The 18,883-nt window shown below is 35.5% G+C and overlaps 1 protein-coding gene across 3 annotated transcripts in view; it reads right to left on the bottom strand.

The window, feature by feature from the left end:
- Window positions 1–14,040, bottom strand: part of LOC111147602 (vesicle trafficking 1) — a 64,499-nt gene extending 50,459 nt beyond the window's left edge. For 2 of the 3 annotated variants that reach the window (XM_022503741.1, XM_022503743.1), the window contains exon 1: window positions 13,886–14,020. In XM_022503741.1, coding sequence (XP_022359449.1) covers window positions 13,886–13,997 — 112 coding nt within the window. In that variant the 5' untranslated portion in view covers window positions 13,998–14,020. Of the gene's footprint in view, window positions 1–13,885 lie in introns of all 3 variants that reach the window. The other variant, XM_022503742.1, reaches the window with a different exon arrangement.
- Window positions 14,041–18,883: the final 4,843 nt, after the last annotated feature.

The raw sequence follows: 18,883 nt of genomic DNA, 5'->3' as shown, positions 1-18,883 counted from the left end.
TTTTTAATCATTCTTTAAAAAATTTCTGTTTTTGCATCTTTAATAATACAGGTAGTACTTTTATAATATAGTATTTGTACATTTACATAATTAGAGATTAATTTAACTCATATGGATAGGTGATCATAAGGTTAAAAATCACTACTCATTACATCCTTTCTCCTCTCATCTATAAACTATATTTTCTTATCCCAACCTAGCCCATACCTCATCTACAGGGCCCCATTCTTTTACCATAATCTCTGGAATTACTGCTTTATAATCAGCAAAATCCTGTGTATCTCCTCAGATTCCTTCTCCCTCTGCCTTAACTAAACCCTAGATACCACTGGAAGCAATCCTCTTATATTCTTTCTACATCAGGACTGACAAGCATGACTGGTTTTTTCTTTGCATCCCATTGCTACTTAATTTCTTTCAGTATCTTCTAAACATACTGGTCTAAAGCTCAAGCCCCTTTCTTCTACCTGATCTTGTTAATGCTTGTAACTGACCGAGAACCTCAGGGTCCTTCCTTGTCTTTACACCATCTTGAAAATTTGCTGTTTGCTTGGATAATTGATACTTGTGGCAGAGACTACTAACTGCGGCAGAGACTACTAACTGCCCACATTCTTCCTTCCTACCTTCTTTGCTAACGAGACCCCTACACTATTAAGGGGGGTTGTAATTTACCTACCCAAAATAGTACATTTCCCAGTATTCTTCAAAGCCAGATAAGGCCATTCAACTAAGACTGGTACCATGTTATCAGAAGTTGTTGGGAGAGAATTCTGGAAGTAATCTTAAAGGGGAAATGACAGCAGGGGTAAGATCTTACTGACCCTTTCCCTCTTCTTCCTGCTGCCTAAAATAGACACGGTGTGACTGAAACACTAGTAGACATCTCAGACCACAAGGCAACCTTGGAAATGGTAATCATGTGTTTGCCTGTAGATCTGAAATTGGAAAGTACTTGGGTCCCTGATGACTTTGTGGAATTGACACGTTTTGGGTACTGCCAACATCGGACTTTGTTTTAAATGAGGGACTTCTTATCTGACTTAGCTATTGTTATTTTGGATTTTCAGCAATAAGAAAGCAAATCTAATCCAAATTAATACACAAAACAATGTTCTCAATTCTTGCTGACCCTAATTATTGTATGTACTCTCCCATATAAGCCACTCATTCAATGATTAAATCACAATCTCAAATTGCTCTACTTCCCAAATCAGTATATTAAGCACCAAATCTAAACACAATTTCCATTTTTTCCAACTTGAAACTCTGCCTATTACAACAGGTGGCCAGTTCACTGGTATCTATTTCTTTATTGCAATCAGTCTTTTCTCCTTTAACTTACCTCTGCAACCAGCTTTGATTTTGTATTTTTCTAGAACTTTACTGCCCTTACCCCTTAAGTTTTTTTTTACTATGTTCCTCTGGCAAAAGGACACTCATTATTTAAACCCATCTATCCTCTTTCTCTATGCCTATATATAAGCAATAGAGACCACTGGCAGATGAGCACCATTATAAATATCATAATTATCAACCTCAAATGAGCTTAATGCTTGCCTTCCCAACCTCCCAAATGACTATTTCAAACATACACCAATCTCTTTAAACAACCACCTCACCCAAAAACATGCACAGAAAATTTAATGGACGTTAATTAATTATTCAATACCTATATATACTGTTAGCCAACAGGATGTCATAATAATGTGAGGAAAAAGTACAGTTTCATGTTCCTAGGAGGTCTTTCTCCTATCTTCCTAACAGAGTAGTGAATACTGTATGCATCCTACAGTCCATGGAGTGTAGGTTGTTGAGTGTAGCTGGTGAACCAACTTTGGAGATAGATGGCTATTCAGCACAGACAGGTTGAAAAAAATGAGTCCAATTATTAGGATCACATTGGCTTTAGTGGAAGCCTTCTAGGACTACAGAAATTAATCAGGCACTTTTCTTGTTACCATGAGAAAGTGATTTAAGTGACTTATTCACATGTAAAAAAAGTACAATTCTCGGTTTCTACTTATCATTTTTAACTACTTCTATTGTTTACAATAAAAATGGAGATTATCTGTATCTACTTTGAAGCAAAAATCAAATTATTCCCAATTCATATCACCACAGCCATTATCATTCTTCCTCACAACACAAATAAAAACAAAGCTCAGCTCCCATCCTTTAAATGTTACCTTAACACAGATGGCTATTACCTGAAATACAATGTAATGATAATATAGTTAACTGGTTTCACCCACATACATTTTCTCTCTTGGTTTACATGCATATTTAGGTCTTTGCAATTACTAGGACATTATTACATAACACCTTTAATTGAAGAACTGGGAAGAAATCACCTCAGAACTGGAAATATTTAGGATGAAAATGGCCTGGCTGTAACAGTTTTTAATATCTCATGTGGTTTACTTGTTAAATACAGAAAATTATCTTCTGATATATTTTTAATATTAATAAAAGCAAAAAGGCCTTAAATCTACTTGTAAAAATTAATAAGTACACGAGAAGATCTTTCTGCCATAAAGGATGGAAAAAAAGAATCACTTTCATATAGAGCTCAAGACAAGTAATTCACTGTAGCAGCAGGAGGATGATGAAAAATTAATGTCTAACATGGAAAATTACCTACTAAAACAGAATAAATATGTAGCTAAAATCTTCTATAAAAAATATATTTGATTTATTTCATCAAGGAAATGTGTTTATTTTTATGAATAAATGTTATTGGAAGATGAGTAATGAGGCACATTTGCAAAGGGATTAAATACTTTCCAACCTAACTTTAATTTAATGTGAGGCATTTAGGAGATAAATATTTACTAATCCTGAAGGTATGTATAATTCGAAGTTCCATAAAATCTAAACATTAACATTCTAACACATCCTTGCTTATACATAAGAAATATAAAACTATGAAATGCAAGCTATAAACACGCAAAAAAGATATATAGAAGCAATTATGAAGAGAGATGCTTTGATAGGTTAAATAAACAAGGCACTCAAATAGGAATCATTATGATTTCAACATGTTTAAAAGACTTTATTCCAACAAATAGAACTGAAAATACTACTCCATTCATAAGCATACTGTAAATACTTACTCTATGGTTAGTATTAGCTTTTGTGAAGGGACTTCTGAATCAAAGATAAAAAGTAAACTGTGAATGAGTATCTACTAATAAAGGATATTACATTGCTCATTCCTTCATTAAACAACTATTTTTGGAGCTCCTGTCATAATATAGTAGCTTTAAGAAAAAGTGAGCTATTCCTGAATTCTTACTAAAAGATTATGCTGGTACAGAGCAAAAGCTAAGTGACTACTTGATTACTAAAATGAGACCAGATTCTAATTCTGGCCATGATGGAATAACTAGACTTGACATTCCACCATAAACAACAAAAAACTAGACAAAATGTATGAACCACTTTTTCACAAATAGAAATAGACGGGAAGACTATGACACCAGGAGAAAGAAAACAAATGAGATGACTACACCAATGATCAGTCCAGCATTTTTCCTGGAGGCACATTCTAAACTAAGGAGTGGGGGGGGGGGGAGCCTCAAAGAGAATACAGTTCAATAGAGCTGAAAAAACAGACTAAAGCTTAGAATGACTGAAGAAGCTCTAAGTGGAGGGGCAGAATTCTGAAGAAGAGAAGCCATGCAGAAGAGACATCCCAGACAGGGATAAACTAAAGGCTAAACTGAATACTACAAGATGCACACGTAGATCAGAACTCCACGAAGTCAGACAGAGTGAGTGGAGTTGTGAGCTGGACCATCCCCAAAGCTGGGACGCATTCAAATTGCAACCAGGGTGAAGAGTTCTAAATGCCTACCCAAGATATTCAGTAGAGACCCCAAATGGTAGGGTATGCTTTAGTAGTAGGAGATTATCCTGTCCTTAAAGCTATGTTAGACTTGCCCCCAAACTAAAAACAAAGACATGAACATATCACACTTAACTGCAACTAACTTAATTGTTGGCCAGATCAAATCTGGTCAAAGGCCATAATATCCAGACATTCAGGAACTTAAACTTCACTATGTCCTGCAACCAATAAAAAATTACTATAGATGGCAAATAAGCAAGAGAATGTGAACAGCCCAATTAAGACTGAACAATGACAAAATGACAGAAACAGCAGTGACATTAAATCACCTGGAAATCATGAACAAGTATTTAATGGAAACCATGAATAAAATGAGGAGAGAAACAAAACGTGCAAAGGAACACAAATGGGGCGCCTAGGTGGCTGAGTGGGTTAAAGCCTCTCTGCCTTTGGCTCAGGTCCATGATCCCAGAGTCCTGGGATCAGGCTGGCATTGGGCTCTCTGCTCAGCAGGGAGCCTGCTTCCCTTCCTCTCTCTGCCTGCCTCTCTTCCTACTTGTGATCTCCATCTGTCAAATAAATAAAATCTTAAACAACAACAACAAAAGACAAAAACAAAGGAACACAAATGGAATGTCTGCATATGAAAAATTTCTGAAATGAAAAACTGACTGGACAGGACACCACAAAAGAATGATTTCAGAATGTAGCAACAGAAACTACTCAAAGCAGGAAAAAAAAGGATTGAAAAGAAATAGAAGATCAGAGTCTCAGTGAGTTAGGAAAAAATATCAAAAAACAGAAAGAAAAGAAAAAAATGCTGAGGAAAAAATATAAAACAGAAAAATTAAAATTCCTTACCCAGCAAAACTATCTTTCAAAAATAAGTATGAAATAAAGCTTGTTTCAAACAATAGAAATTGAAAGAATTCACTTGATTCAAGGAATCAAGAATTCACTTGCAAAGCTCTTCAAAAGGACAGAAAAATGATACCAGATTATGTGGGAAAATATTTCAAATTTTATTTCATTTTCTAAATTTCTTTTAAAAAATGACAACTAAAGAAATTAAAATGTAGATTAGGGCTTATGGGCTTATGACATACTGATAAGTAAAATGTGTGACAACAATAGCCAAAGGACAGGAGAGGAAAAAGAAAATAAAGTTTTTATGCTGAATGGGAGGTGTTATGTTATATGATGATAGGCTATGATAAGTTAGCATGAATGCTAAAGCAACCACTAAAAAAATAAAACAAAGAGGAATATCTAATAAGCCCACAGTGGAGGCACAACAGAATCCGAATTGCTTCCAAAGAGAAGCAGTAACTAAGGTTCAAAAACATCTAACAACCAAAAAACCTGGACAAGCCACAGAAAAATAAATGACAGACTGAATGAAAGCAGGAACTTAAGCAATGAAAATATCTCTTATATAGCAACATGCTGCTAGAGAGTCAGTTTTCACTTTGAACATCTAACATAATTGTCATAAAAAATGAACCTTACCAAAGATGCTTTAAATCTGCATGGAAGCCAAAGAAAGATAATGACAGTGAGGCCGAATTACTTGACACCACTGATCTGTCCCTTTAGCCTTAGGGACAGGCTGAGAGTCTTAAAAACTCATTTACTTTACTCAAAAATAGGATTAACTATTAAAATGACCATTTTTTACAAAACAGAACTCATGTTCCCAGCATGTCTGCAAAAACAAATATAAGGTAAATAAATGGATTGTTAATGGATAAATCAGGTATCTAACCTTTTGTGTTTCCATTATTAACCTGTCACTGCTATAGTAAAGTATCCTGAGTCAGTCTATAATAAAAAAAAAGTACTGCGACAACAGAACTATGGACTTCAATTAATCACAGATTCAGAAAACAGTAAAAAAGTGGAAAATTGCTTATCTTTTATTGGTTTAATTAAGTTTGTCTCCTTGGCTTTAAAAGATCCAATTTCTGTGTGATTAACTACAGAAAAAATAATAGGCAACTGATTATTAATCCTAAAAATCTATCTAACAACACATCCATTAAAAAAATCCAGTATTATTTAGCCTTTAAACTAAATTAAAATTTTACACTGTAGGTCCTGTAATATCTCAGAATTGAAATGGCCATACCTATTTGCAACTTCCTGAATGACTGTATTTAATTTTCCAGTGATTATATAAACAAATGACCCTCAAAGAGCACTTACACACCTTCATTCACAGTCTGTTAATTATACACTGTCACCCCCTAGAGGAAACTCTTTAGTAGTTAAACATACATGCTCTTTGTCCCTTTATCTACAAGGATCTTATTTCTTATAAAACAGTTTTGTATGAGTGTTTTATATACCAGGGATTCCAATCTCATCTACTGGAAATATTTTTCCTTGCAATGTTTTTTTAAATTAATACTGTTTGTGCCATACAGAATTTCTAAATGTTTCCAGACAACTCTATTATTCTTTTACTTTTTTTTTTTAAACTAAGCACTTAAAGCAGATCTTCCTAGCAGCTAAAGGGATTATCTGTTTGAAGTAGAAACTAGGAAGCTCTGTCAGTAATTGGGGATAAGATGAGGCCATGATATACCAAAGAAACTGAGGAGACAAGTAAATTTTTAAAAATTTAATGACTGAGGCATATGAGGGAATTGAGGAAGGTTAAATTTGTAATCTGGGGGACTTGGATGGCTCAGATGGTTAGGTAACCAACCTTAATTTTGGCTCAGGTCCTAATCTCAGGGTTGTGGGGAGTCTGCTGCTCTTTCTCTTTCTCCCCTGCCTCTACTCCAGCTCATGCTCTCTTAAAAATTTTTTAATTTCTAGCTAATAAGTTTTCACATCTGACAGAAATGGGAGATATTCCAGAAAATGTTATTTAATATATCAATACTAGGCCAAAAAATATTTCAAATTGAAGAAACTGATCAATATAAAAAATAATTTCCCCCCAAAAGCAGAAAGTTCTGCTTCATCAATTACTTTTCTTTAATCTAAAAAAAGAGATAAAGCTGTGTTTTAATCCACATCAGATATGAGAACCTTCATAACAATATTAAGGAAGCTAGCATGATACGGTTATTGAAAATCTGACAATGGTAACACATTAAAAAAAAAGGCTGAATCGGTATTACTTAGAAACTCTTCTTGCAGGAGAAAAACAGGAAAAAATAGACGACATTAAGAAAAATACATGATATACAGAGTTTACACCAACAGCATGACTTAAGAAAAGAAAAACTGATAAACAGGGTACTACCAAAATTAAAACTGTGACTGTGACACCCTGTTATGAATACAAAAGAGAAGCCACAGACTGGGAGAGAATATTTGCAAAACAAGGACTAGTAACTACAATATATTAAAAACTCTCAAAACCAAGTAAACACAAAAAGGGGAGAGGGGCAAAACCAGACAATATGCTGAAGGTGATATACATATAGTAATAAACACAAGAAAAGATGTTAATTTCAGTAGCCATCAGGTAAATAAAATTAAAGCCATGATACCAACGTAACTATCAGAAGGACTAAAAAAATAGTGACACACCAAATGCCAGGAGCGGGTGGCGTAGGGTTGAGGGATGGGTGTGGCTACAAGAAGATGGGTGTGGCTACAAAAAAGTAACAAGTGATTCTTGGGGAACTGTTCTCTATCTTGACTATGGTGATATAGGAACCTATACCTGATAAACTGTTTAGAACTAAATACACACACAGGAACAAACATAAAACTGGGGAAGTATGAATAAGACTGGTGGATTTTATCAATGTCAATATTCTGGTCATAATATTTCAGTACAGATTTGCAAGTTACTACTACTAGAAGACACAGGGTAAAGCTCATGATCTTTCTGTATATTTCTGACAAATTCATGTGGCTTTACAATTACTTCAAATTAGTAAGTTTAATTAAAAAAAAAAAAAAAAACTAACGGGATTCTTTCCAGGAATGGAGGGGTATTTCAAGTAGGAGGACATTTACTATTTTTTTATTACATACTACAATAATAAGTTCAAAGAAGTAAGCATAAGCATACTAGTACTTGCACAAATAGTGAAAAAAAGTAATTTGATAGACATTTTAACATACATTCCTGATTTAAAAAGAAAACAAAAGACCAAACAAAGAAATATAGAAATATTAAGGTCACAATTAAAAAATGATGGAACACTGAGGCCAGGGATAAATCATTTTTGGAAATCATATAATTGAAATGGAGGCACAATGGGTACATCCTGAGAACATACCTATGACTTCATCTAAAACTCATTATAAACACAGTAGGGTAAGTTATAAAATACAGTGCACTGGGATTCTTTCCATTGCATTTCCTCACTGTAATCAGACATTTTAAAAAGCCATAAATTACTATAGTTACTATATAGTTCATCTATTCAATTTACAAAATTTACACATATCCACTGTGTCTTAGATATTAAGAGTTAGAAATTCAAAGATCATCAACATAAGATATACTTCTTACTCTCATAGAGCTTACACTCTAGTGAAATAATAGTAACATTTAGAGAGATGGCATGTATTAAATATTTTTGAATGTCAGTTATGTACCAGGTGGTGAGAGAAAACAAGATATTAATCCCTCCCTGTCCTCCAGGAGAATCCAGAAGATTAAAAGGCAAATCAGTGTCTATAACACAATTTAATTAAGATGAGAGGCACACTGGAACAACTTCCAGACAAACCATCCCTATGAGGTAATGAAAAGCAGCTTACAAAAAGTGTAATTTGTACTGAATCAGTAAGAGTAAGCTAACCAGGTTAAGAAGAAGTCAAGGGATTCTAGGCAAAGAGCAGCAGCACACATGGAGCCTTAAAAGTAAAAGACAGTGTGGAGCTTTACCAGTCAGCAAATACTTTAGCAAAATAATCTTGATTTTTTTTTCTCACCAAAAATTTTTTGCTGTAGGAATTTAGAACACTGCACTAAGATTATAAAAATGTATCTCTTCACACATTTTTAAGTTGCTATTTACCACTTTTCATCACTTTAAGTATAAAAGATGTAATTTCTGTACATCAAATACATACATCTAAAATTTCTATCATTCTTTCAACTGTATAACAATCTGATATAATTCTAAAACACAAAAAGCTCTTTCTTTAAGCATCAAAAATAATACATTTTGTCTTTAACCTGTATTTCCATTTACATATCATAATGAATTTTATTACAAAAGAATGTATTTGTATGCTCAAAATCCTAACTTGATTATACTTCTCTACAACAACAAAAAAAAAATGTACAAAAATTGAAGTTTAAATTTATCAAAATTTCCTGTGAGATAAGATACTAAGTGTTAAAATTTTTCCTCTGGATTTCCTCTAAGCATTAAAATTACGTAATTATTGTAATGCATAATTGATCAAAACATATCAATGTTACACATTTCAATTATCATTAAAAAGAAGGTAAATTTATTGGAAATGCATCTTACAATGAGCTAAACTGTGTATCTAGGAATCAATATGATTTACTATCATACAGAACCGGAGTAGAGCAAAGGTTCTGTTCCCACTTTCATATTTACAAATTTAAGATGAGAGAAAATTCATTCACATAAAACAGCAGATGAGAATGGAAGTTTTATCACATCAAAATCACTGAATTCTTTTAATTCCTTCTGGGTTATAGGCTAAAAAGCATATAGTTACCTATCATCAAATATTATTTTTAATCATCTCTTACCTGACATTTCACATAGGTCAGCCTCAAAATTTGTTTTAAAATTAGAAAAGTACTTGTCACCCCTCATTAAAGTTATTCATTTTCTCAATTTTGTGAAGCAACACAAAAAAAATCTTACAGATTCATCATTTTCTTTCATGACATTGAGACAGGATTATTCTAAGACACTGACAGGATTAGGAAAACTGAAATACTGTTCATTTCAACATCCTCTGGCAAAGAAAAAACAAAACAACACAAAGCAAAACAAAAACACTTGAAACCAATTTAAACGTCTTTCTCTTATCACTTGTTTTAAATGTATTTCTGAAGAAACAAAATACCTCAGAGCTGATGATTACACTCATTTAATTTGAGAATGTCTACCACAGAATATTAATGGCAAAACCTGCTGTTAATGGCAAACCAGCCAGCCAGTGGAGGCTTACTTTCTCAGAAAAATATCACATAATTTTCCAATTTGAATAAATATGTTAAGCCATGTCTGCTTTCACCTCATTTCATCTGAATTCTAATTTCAAAATTTCAGTAAGCCACAGATCCTTAAGTCACTTGGATGAAACAAGGCACTACCCACTTCAGCATTTCTCTTTGGTTTGGCTCTTAGATCAGGAATGATACTCTTTAAAATAATGAATACAAAATGTAAAGGTTAGGTCATTTCATGATAACTCTTACGTTTAGGGAATTCAGAACAATGCAACACAGCCTGGTTTTAACATGAGGCTCTACCCTTAACAGATATATTTGTAAGAGACTTTGGAAAAAGACTTTTCCAATGTGGTCCTTCCATGTCCTCCTCCCCACAGTTAAACCTTCTCATACTCTCTTGTACATGACTCTGGTCCCAAACTGTTCCTCTCTACCCTTCTGGATAAAATCCCAAATGATCAAATAATGGCTACTAATATCTAAGGACAATTCCTTTTCTTCCCCCTTATAAAATGTTCTGTCCTCGTTCCCCAAATTAGAATGTTGCTTTGACATCCTTTCCCACGCCCTGCATTTTCAAATAAAGGTTTATTCTTGGCTCCAATTTTCTTCCATATAAAACAGGAAAAGAAAGGATGCTCTCCTTAATACCTTAATTAAGAGACTTCACTACACCATTAATTTGAATTGTCCTTTTTTCTGGACACCCTGGAAGGTTTTCCACACTCCTTCCCAGGGCAATATGCCATAAAAAATACTCATGATACATGAGAGCATGCTTTTCTTCTTTAAAGTAGAAGAGCATTTGTGAACAGGATGGGGGAAAAGAGAAGTAGCATACTACTTTGCTATCCTGATCAAAGGAGCTTTGTCAGAGAAGAAACAGAAGTTGAGAATTGCGGAGGTGATTCCTGTAGAATTCCTTCATACTGAGGTTTGAAGAACACTGGTTGGTACATGTAGAGCACAAATCACAAGTTACCATGAGCGGTCTTCTGTTATACAACAGAAATCAGACCCACATATATGGCAGTTACAGGAATTACGAGAGAGCAAATTTAAACAAACTTTTTAAAGCATTTAAAGAAATAAGAGTGTTTAAGAAATATAGTAACAAAAGACTATCAGAAATGGCTACGCTGATTTAAAAACAACAAAAAAAGAGAACATCCAGAAATAAAAAAGGGAAACAGAAACTCAATAAATGGATGATACAATAGGATATGTGGAGGTGAACACAGGCCTAAAGAAATTATACAGAATGTAGCACAGAGAGACAAAGGGATGCAAACTATGAAAACACTGAGACAAATAAAGAAGAAAAGTCCAACACGTCTAATCAAAATTTCAGTAGAGAATACTTAAACAGATAATAGTAGAGAATTCTTCAGAATTTATAAAAGACACCCATCTGTAAATCCAGGAAGCCAAAGTCAATCCTAAAGAAGACAGATGAAAAGAAATCAAGTCCTAGAAAATCAGAACATAAATTACAAGAGTGATAAATTGGCTATACTTTAAAATTAAGAACTTTTGAATACCAAAGGACTTCATGAATAGAGTGAAAAATCAAACTATGAACTTGGAGAAGACATTTGCCATGCATGGAACAAAGGAATATTATCTACATTTAAGAAAAGACAAGCACTGAAATAAAAAAATGGACAAAAGCAATAAATAGGTATTTAAAAGGGGAATCACAAATGGTAATTAACATATGAAAAGATGCTCAACCTCATTAAGACTCAGTGAATTGCAAATTTAGCTTCAATTTCATGCTCACCAGATTGGTGAAAATTAAAAAGTCTAATAACTTCAAATATGGTGGGTACCTTGGTGTTCATTTTATTATTCCTTAAGCTGTATAAACACATTGTATGTGTTCTTTAATATGCATATGTATAATAACAAAAAATATTTTGTAAGTACCACTGGATTTAGCAATGAACATGTTTGTCTATGGCCCTGCCGAGAACAGTTTCAGTGAAATAAAGGGGATGAAAAGCAGGCTGCAATGAGCTGAAAAGGCTCTATGTGATAGGAAGGTAAAGACAACACAAACAACTATTTCAAGCTTAAATTTGAGGTTAGGCAGACAGAACTTTAACTTTAGGACAATGTCACAGTGAGAGCTTTTTTAAAATTTAATTTTTTAAATAAAGGAAACTGGGGCAAATTTAAAAAGAAATAGCAGAAGGAAGAGGACGATAACACAGAAAATAAAAGCCCCTGGCTATTCCCAAAGGTATATAATACGGAGCTTATGAATAGCAGTTAGTTTTAGACAGGAATAAGGGTTCCAACTTTACTGTTATAAAAAAGTACCTTTTTTACCTTATCATATCACGTTTCTCATCCCTCTAACCATTCCAGTTACAATGGGCTCCTTGATCCTCCTTCAAGCAAGCCCCTGCCTCATGACTTCTGCATATGTTATTCCCTCTATTGAGAATACTCTTTTCCAATGATGCAAAGCCTGCCTTTTACTCCTTTCAAGTCTTTGCTCAGATATGAACTCGGTGAAGTATTCCATGAGTACCTTAAAAGTGAAATCCCCTCCTCACACCCTTCTACCCTATTCCTAGTACTCCTTATTCTTTTTCCCTGCTTTTTCTTCAAAACCGTCTAATATTCCATATAATATACTCATTTTATTGTTTAATCCCCTCTTCCCCACTCGTCTACAAGCTCCATGAACTATAGCCACAGCGCCTGGTAATGCTTGATACACAGGAAGAAACTCAACAAATACAAGGTGAATAAATGATTAATAGTCCCTACTCGAGGAACTGGAAGAACATATATAATGAAAACAATACTGTATGACTTGAACAAAATGAAGCAGAGCCTAGAGAGTAATCAATGTACTGCCTACAGAAGAGATTACACTGGAGTTAGATCTTGAATCAGGAGTTTGCGAAGTGGAAAAAAAAAGACAGACATTCCAAGGAACTAAAAATATGGAGGTTTAAAAGGGCCTTGTACACTTGAGAAATGAAAATGGGGTACTAGAGTATGACAGGGAAGACAGTAGACCAGATTTTAGCGAACCTTATGATGTTCACAGCAGAGGACACATTATACCGAGTTTTTCAACGCTAAAAACCCTTTATAGAAGATTATAGTTGCTTGGTCACTCTTTTTATTTGCAGTCAAGTTTAAAGTTTACATAGAACTACTGCAAAGAAAAAAGTTTGAACAACCTAATCTGTTCTCCAACTGCAGACTGTATGTCTCAAAATCAACTAATTCCTCACATTCTCACATTCCTACTAATTGTCTCAAACCCAAGTATTATTCAAAGAAGTCAAGACAAAACATTCTCATTGGTGGGAAAATGGTCAAATTAAAGGGCTACTTCAATTCAAAGACTACTAGTCTCCATTTCACCATTTATGAGTTTTTTAATGGGCTTGCCTGTTGTCATACTTAACCTGCACTTATTACTATGTTTTCAATTGGTCTACCTTCCTTCTGTCCACATCATTACTGTCCTTGGGACACAGCTTCGTTTTAGCTCCAACACAATTCCTTAACCATCCAGATTATTTTCGATACAGGAGGCACTCTTGAGTACACACACAAAACCTTAAGACAGTGTGTTAGCTCAAGTGCCCAGGTAGCCAGTTTAGGAATACTTATGCACAAGACTAAAAAGGTGGCAAACACCAACTTTTAAGTTTTGCCTCTCTGGGGCCTGCGGCAGGGGAGGAGGGGGAGCACGTGAGATGGGGAAAATCGAGAAAAGGGCGGGGCTCCACTGTGTTCCCAGGGAAGGCCAGAGGTCAAAGCTCAGGTCTAAAGCTGAAGGGGCGGGGCCTGCCTTAAAAACCAAGGGGTGGTGTGTGGGTTCTGGAGGATAAGGAGGGACACGGCGACTCGGAAAGACTCACAGTAATAAGCCACCACAGGGTCCCGCTTGTCATGTTCCTGAGCCGTCCTCAGATGATGCTGTATGCTCTTAAACTGGGGGGGGAGTGGGGGCAGCGGAGCAAGCGCGGCCATCTCTATTCCAGAAATCACCACTTCCTACTTGCGCGCCACCGACACTTCCGCTTCCGTCTGGCAGGTCGCGCGCACGGACGCGAAAGGCAAATCCCGCCCACTCTCCCGTTGCTCAGCGACAGCAAGTCAACTACGGGCTCCCAACAGGGACAACCTCAGTGTACCTCGCTCTTGGTGGTTAGAACCCAGAGAAGGCTAAGCCGCTCCGCCTGAGGTGCGGTAGTGCGGCTTGTGGCACCAGCGCTCTCTGCTGGCTGTGGGTGGGAGGGAAAAGAGTTTTCGTTTTGTTTTACCTTGTCGTGTCCCTCCTGCCTTTTTTTCTTTTCTCCCCCCACTCCTTCCGTCCGTCCTTCCCTCCTTCTTTCCTTCCTCCCTCTTTCCCAATACAGAAGGTAGGAAGGGGAAAGCAAGAAGAGAATAATGTTTGTTGATGGGAGAAAGGGTAAAGGCGTGAATTGCCTTTAATATCATTCAGAAATTATCACTTCCAGTTTCTCAGATTATCTTAATAATGTCCTTAGAAGCTTTTCTGATTTTAGAAACTTTAAATTTAATTACTGTGGAGGATGAGAGGTAATTGAGTTCTTCTGTATTGACACATTGGGTAAAATAGCCAGACTCTTTTCAACTTAAATACCAAGCACATTAAGCTTAAAGAAAGTTGAATTTTTGTTCTGAACTGGTGAATGAATAATCTGAAGATCATTTATTTCTGGAGAATGATCAATAATTTACCAAATATATTGACTCATACCATTGTCGGCATCAACTTTTCCTTCTACCATCAGTGACTTCCGTTCTTTTTCTCTCTTCTCCATCCCATTCTGTCGTTTTCCAGGACTTTACACTTTATTGGCCTTGTCCAATAACCTTCATCTTTATTGCTTTTTTTCCTCAGCTCCCAGTTTTGAGGGTTCATCTTAAAACTAGCTTTCATTGAAATCACACCATCTCCAAGGAAAAAGATCTGAACCTCTGAAATTTGTCATGCCTGCTATTCTGTCATCACCAAACCATCTTCCCCACTCCCCCACCCCTGCAGAAACTGCTCTGTGTCCTCATTATTACCCCTTACTCCACATCCTTTGTCTATTTCTGCTTGCAGAGCACATTACCTTACTGGGTCTGCCTTTTTTTTTTCTTTTTTTTTTTTTTACCCGACAAGAAACTGAGTTCTGTATTCTCCGCAATCTCAGTAACATTCACTACCACTTGACAATGTATGTGTTATAGACTGAATATTTGGGTCTCCTTAAAATTCATATGTTGAAACTTAATGCCCAATGTGATGGTACTAGGAGGTGGAGTTTCTGAGAGGTGATGAAGGCAGAGCCTTTATAAATGGGATTAATACCTTTATAAAAGAGACCCCAGAGAGCTAGCTGGGCCTTCTCCCATGTGAGGAGGATAAGATACAAAAGCAACATTCTGCAACCTACAAGAGCGGTCCTCACTAGAACCTGACCGTGCTGGACCCCAGATCTTCCAGTCAGAAGAGTGGATTGGTAGAGGAACTAAAGCAGAGTGGGATAACCATAAATGCCATCTGTTTGTCCTTATGACTTCTCATTTATTCTTTTCCTATTCTTGATTGTCAACTGTGGTTATTCTTGAAGTTCACCTAAGAAGTTGTTGTTGTTTCCAAAGACCTATCTAGGTCTCACTCCCAGGCACCCCAATGTCAATGTCCTGGGTTGGAGCCTAAATAGCAGTATTTTTAAAAGGGCTTCAGGAAGTTTTAATGCTTGAGGACCACTGCCCCAATGAATCATCAGTATGTGGGTGATGTTTCAAGCCTTGTCCTCTCTCTTTAAGCTAGACTCTCTGTGGTGATTTCCTTGATTAGAACCTGCAATTCCTGCTATTGAGATTAAGGTCATGAGATATGAATTGTTTTACCCCACCTCTGCTACAACAAAGTAATAATAACTAGCTGGCGTTTGCTGAGCTTTCTATTACGAATCATGTAGGTTTCTAGGGACTTAGCATAAACTCATTTAACCTTTACCACACCCTATGAAGAACGTATTATCACTTTCATTATTTTATAGAAAAGAAAAATGGAGCAGTTAGGCATTATGTAACTTGCTGCAGATCACAGCCAGCAAATATGAGTGTTTGATATTAAAATCCATGTGTTTTGGTTTCAGAGCCTGTGGAATCTAACCTCTAATGACTTTAATGTCCCTCTATGCCAATATATCCTTGTATTTTATGTTTTTCCTATTGAATGATCCTATGTCTGAAAATTATGTGTTCTATTTCTAGTGAAGGCTCTACCTTCCTGTTATTCTCCAGATCTCTCCCTTTGGGACTGGAGATTGTTCAGGTCCCTTTCTCTTTTGCATGTGTTCTAGGAGAAAAGAGACAAAATAAGCAAGTAAGTGAAATGGATTTTACGCCATCTGCTAAGACATGCTCTCTTCTTTCGAAGTACTGTACTCCCGTCGTGAAAGAACTATTGATATGGGGAAGAAAAGTAACAGCACATTAAAATTATGGTGTGAAAGAAAATAAATATTAGTAACATGTGATTGTTTCTTCTTGATGTTTTATAATGAAGAAGTTACTATGAAGGAAGACCTAAACTCTCCTTCATCCAGCTCTGAAGAGTTGCTGAAGGATTTCACATCCCCCTCCAGGTGGGGGCTCAAATCTTGGCTAGTTACGGGAGGGCATAGGTGGAATTAACCAGTCAAGCTCCCGGGGCCTGGCATTTTCTTTGTGGGAAGGCTTTTGGTTTTAAAGATTTTATTTATTTATTTATTTGACAGAGATCACAAGTAGGCAGAGAGGCAGGCAGAGAGAGAAAGGGAATGCAGGCTCTGCGCTGAGCAGAGAGCCCGATGCGCGGCTTAATCCCAGGACCCTATGATCATGACCTGAGCTGAAGGCAGAGTCTTAACCCACTGAGCCACACAGGCACCCCAGGCTTTTGATTTTAAATGTTATTTCTTTAATAAATATAAAGATACTCATATTTCCTGTTTAATTGTTAAGTTTTTAGTAATATGTGCCTTTCTAAGAATGTGTTCATTTTATGTAAGTATCAAACTTATTGACATAACATTGTTCATGATGTTTCTTCATGAACATTTAAATACTCTGTTGTGATGTCCCTCTTTTTCATTTATGATCTGGGTCATTTTCTTTTTCCCTTTTATTATCCCAACCTGTCTAGTGAGAAATGTATTGGTTTTACTAATCTTTGCAAAGAAACACTTTTTGTTTCCTTGATTTTTTTTCTATTGTCATTCAGTTTTCTACAGTTTTTTACAGTTTTCAGGTTTTGTGTTTTTTTATCTCTCTTCTATTTAATTTGTATTTAAATTCTTTTTATAATTTCATAAGTTGAGAGGTTTAAGTCATCTTATAACTTAATTTTTTTTCTAATAGAGTATTTATTTATTTATTTTAAAGATTTTATTTATTTATTTGACAGAGAGAGAGATCACACGTAGGCAGAGAGGCAGGCAGAGAGAGGGGGAAGCAGGCTCCCTGCCGAGCAGAGAGCCCGATGCGGGGCTCGATCCCAGGACTCTGGGATCATGACCTGACCCAAAGACAGAGGCTTAACCCACTGAGCCACCCAGGCGCCCCTCTAATAGAATATTTACAACTTCTAATATTGTTGATTACTCTTCTAGCTGCTTTCCACAAATTTTGAGAAACTGTGTTTGCATTAGTATTTGTTTACTGTAGTTTTCAATTTTCCACATAATTTCTTCCTCGAACTATGGATTAATAGAATGATATTGCTAGTTTCTCAAATACTTGTGCATATTCCTGACCTGATATCTTATTTTTATTAACTTCTGGTTTAATTCCATTGTGACCAGCTCCCATGCTCCATATGATTTCATTCCTTCAGACTTTCTTATGACCCAGCAAAGAGTCCCTCTTGGTGAATGTTCCACATGCACATGAAAAAAAAAATGTATAATCCGCTGGTAAGGTGAAGTGTTCTCTAAATATCAATAAGGGCAAGTCAGTTATTAGTAACGTGTAAGTACTCCCTCTCCTTTCTGATGTTCTTTATACTTTGTCGATTGATTAGTGAGAGAGGGGTGTTGAAATCTCTAATTGTAACTGAATTTATTTCTCTTTTGAATTTTGTCAGGTTTTGCCTCATATATTTTGTTACTCTTTAACTGGCGACATAACATTTAGAAGGTTTCCTAATGAAATTATCCTTTAATCATTATTAAATGTTTCTTTTATCCCTGTCATTCTTCTTTGCCCTGAAATTTACTTGGGTTTCCTCATATTGTGGCGAATTCAGCTCTCTTATGCTTTTGCATTATATATCCTTTTCCATTTTTTTATCTATTTGTAAAATATTTGAATGGTCTAAATAATAAATCTTTAAATATTCAAAAATATTTAAAGTGGTGTTCTTGTTAATTGGTCTAGCTTCTTAAAAAATGCATCCGGACAATCTTTGCTTTTGTTTAAGTGTGCAAAGACCTTTTATATTTATTGTTACTATTGATATTTTTAGATTTAGATACTGCCTTGTTATTGCTTTCAATTTGCCCCATCATTTTTTGTTTCCTTTTCATCTTCTGGATTAATTGAATGTTAATTAACTAATTTTATGATTTTATTTAGCTTCCTTTGTTAGCTTTTTAGCCCAAATTTTGTTGTTTTGCTTTACCAGTTATCTTATAGATTGAAGTATATATCTTTAAATTATCACAGTATACTTCAGGTGATAACATACAACTTTACATGTAAGAATCTTATAATAGTATATTTCTTTTTTTTTTAAATTTTATTTATTTATTTGACAGATAGAGATCACAAGTAGGCAGAGAGGCAGGCAGAGGGAGGAGGAAGCAGGCTCCCTGCTGAGCAGAGAGCCCAATGTGGGGCTCCATCCCAGG

This window comes from Enhydra lutris, unplaced genomic scaffold (genome assembly GCF_002288905.1).
Source record: "Enhydra lutris kenyoni isolate GAN:26980312 unplaced genomic scaffold, ASM228890v2 scaffoldscaffold17, whole genome shotgun sequence".
Classification (NCBI taxonomy): Eukaryota; Metazoa; Chordata; class Mammalia; order Carnivora; family Mustelidae; genus Enhydra; species Enhydra lutris.
This window is presented reverse-complemented; position numbering and strand designations above follow the sequence as displayed.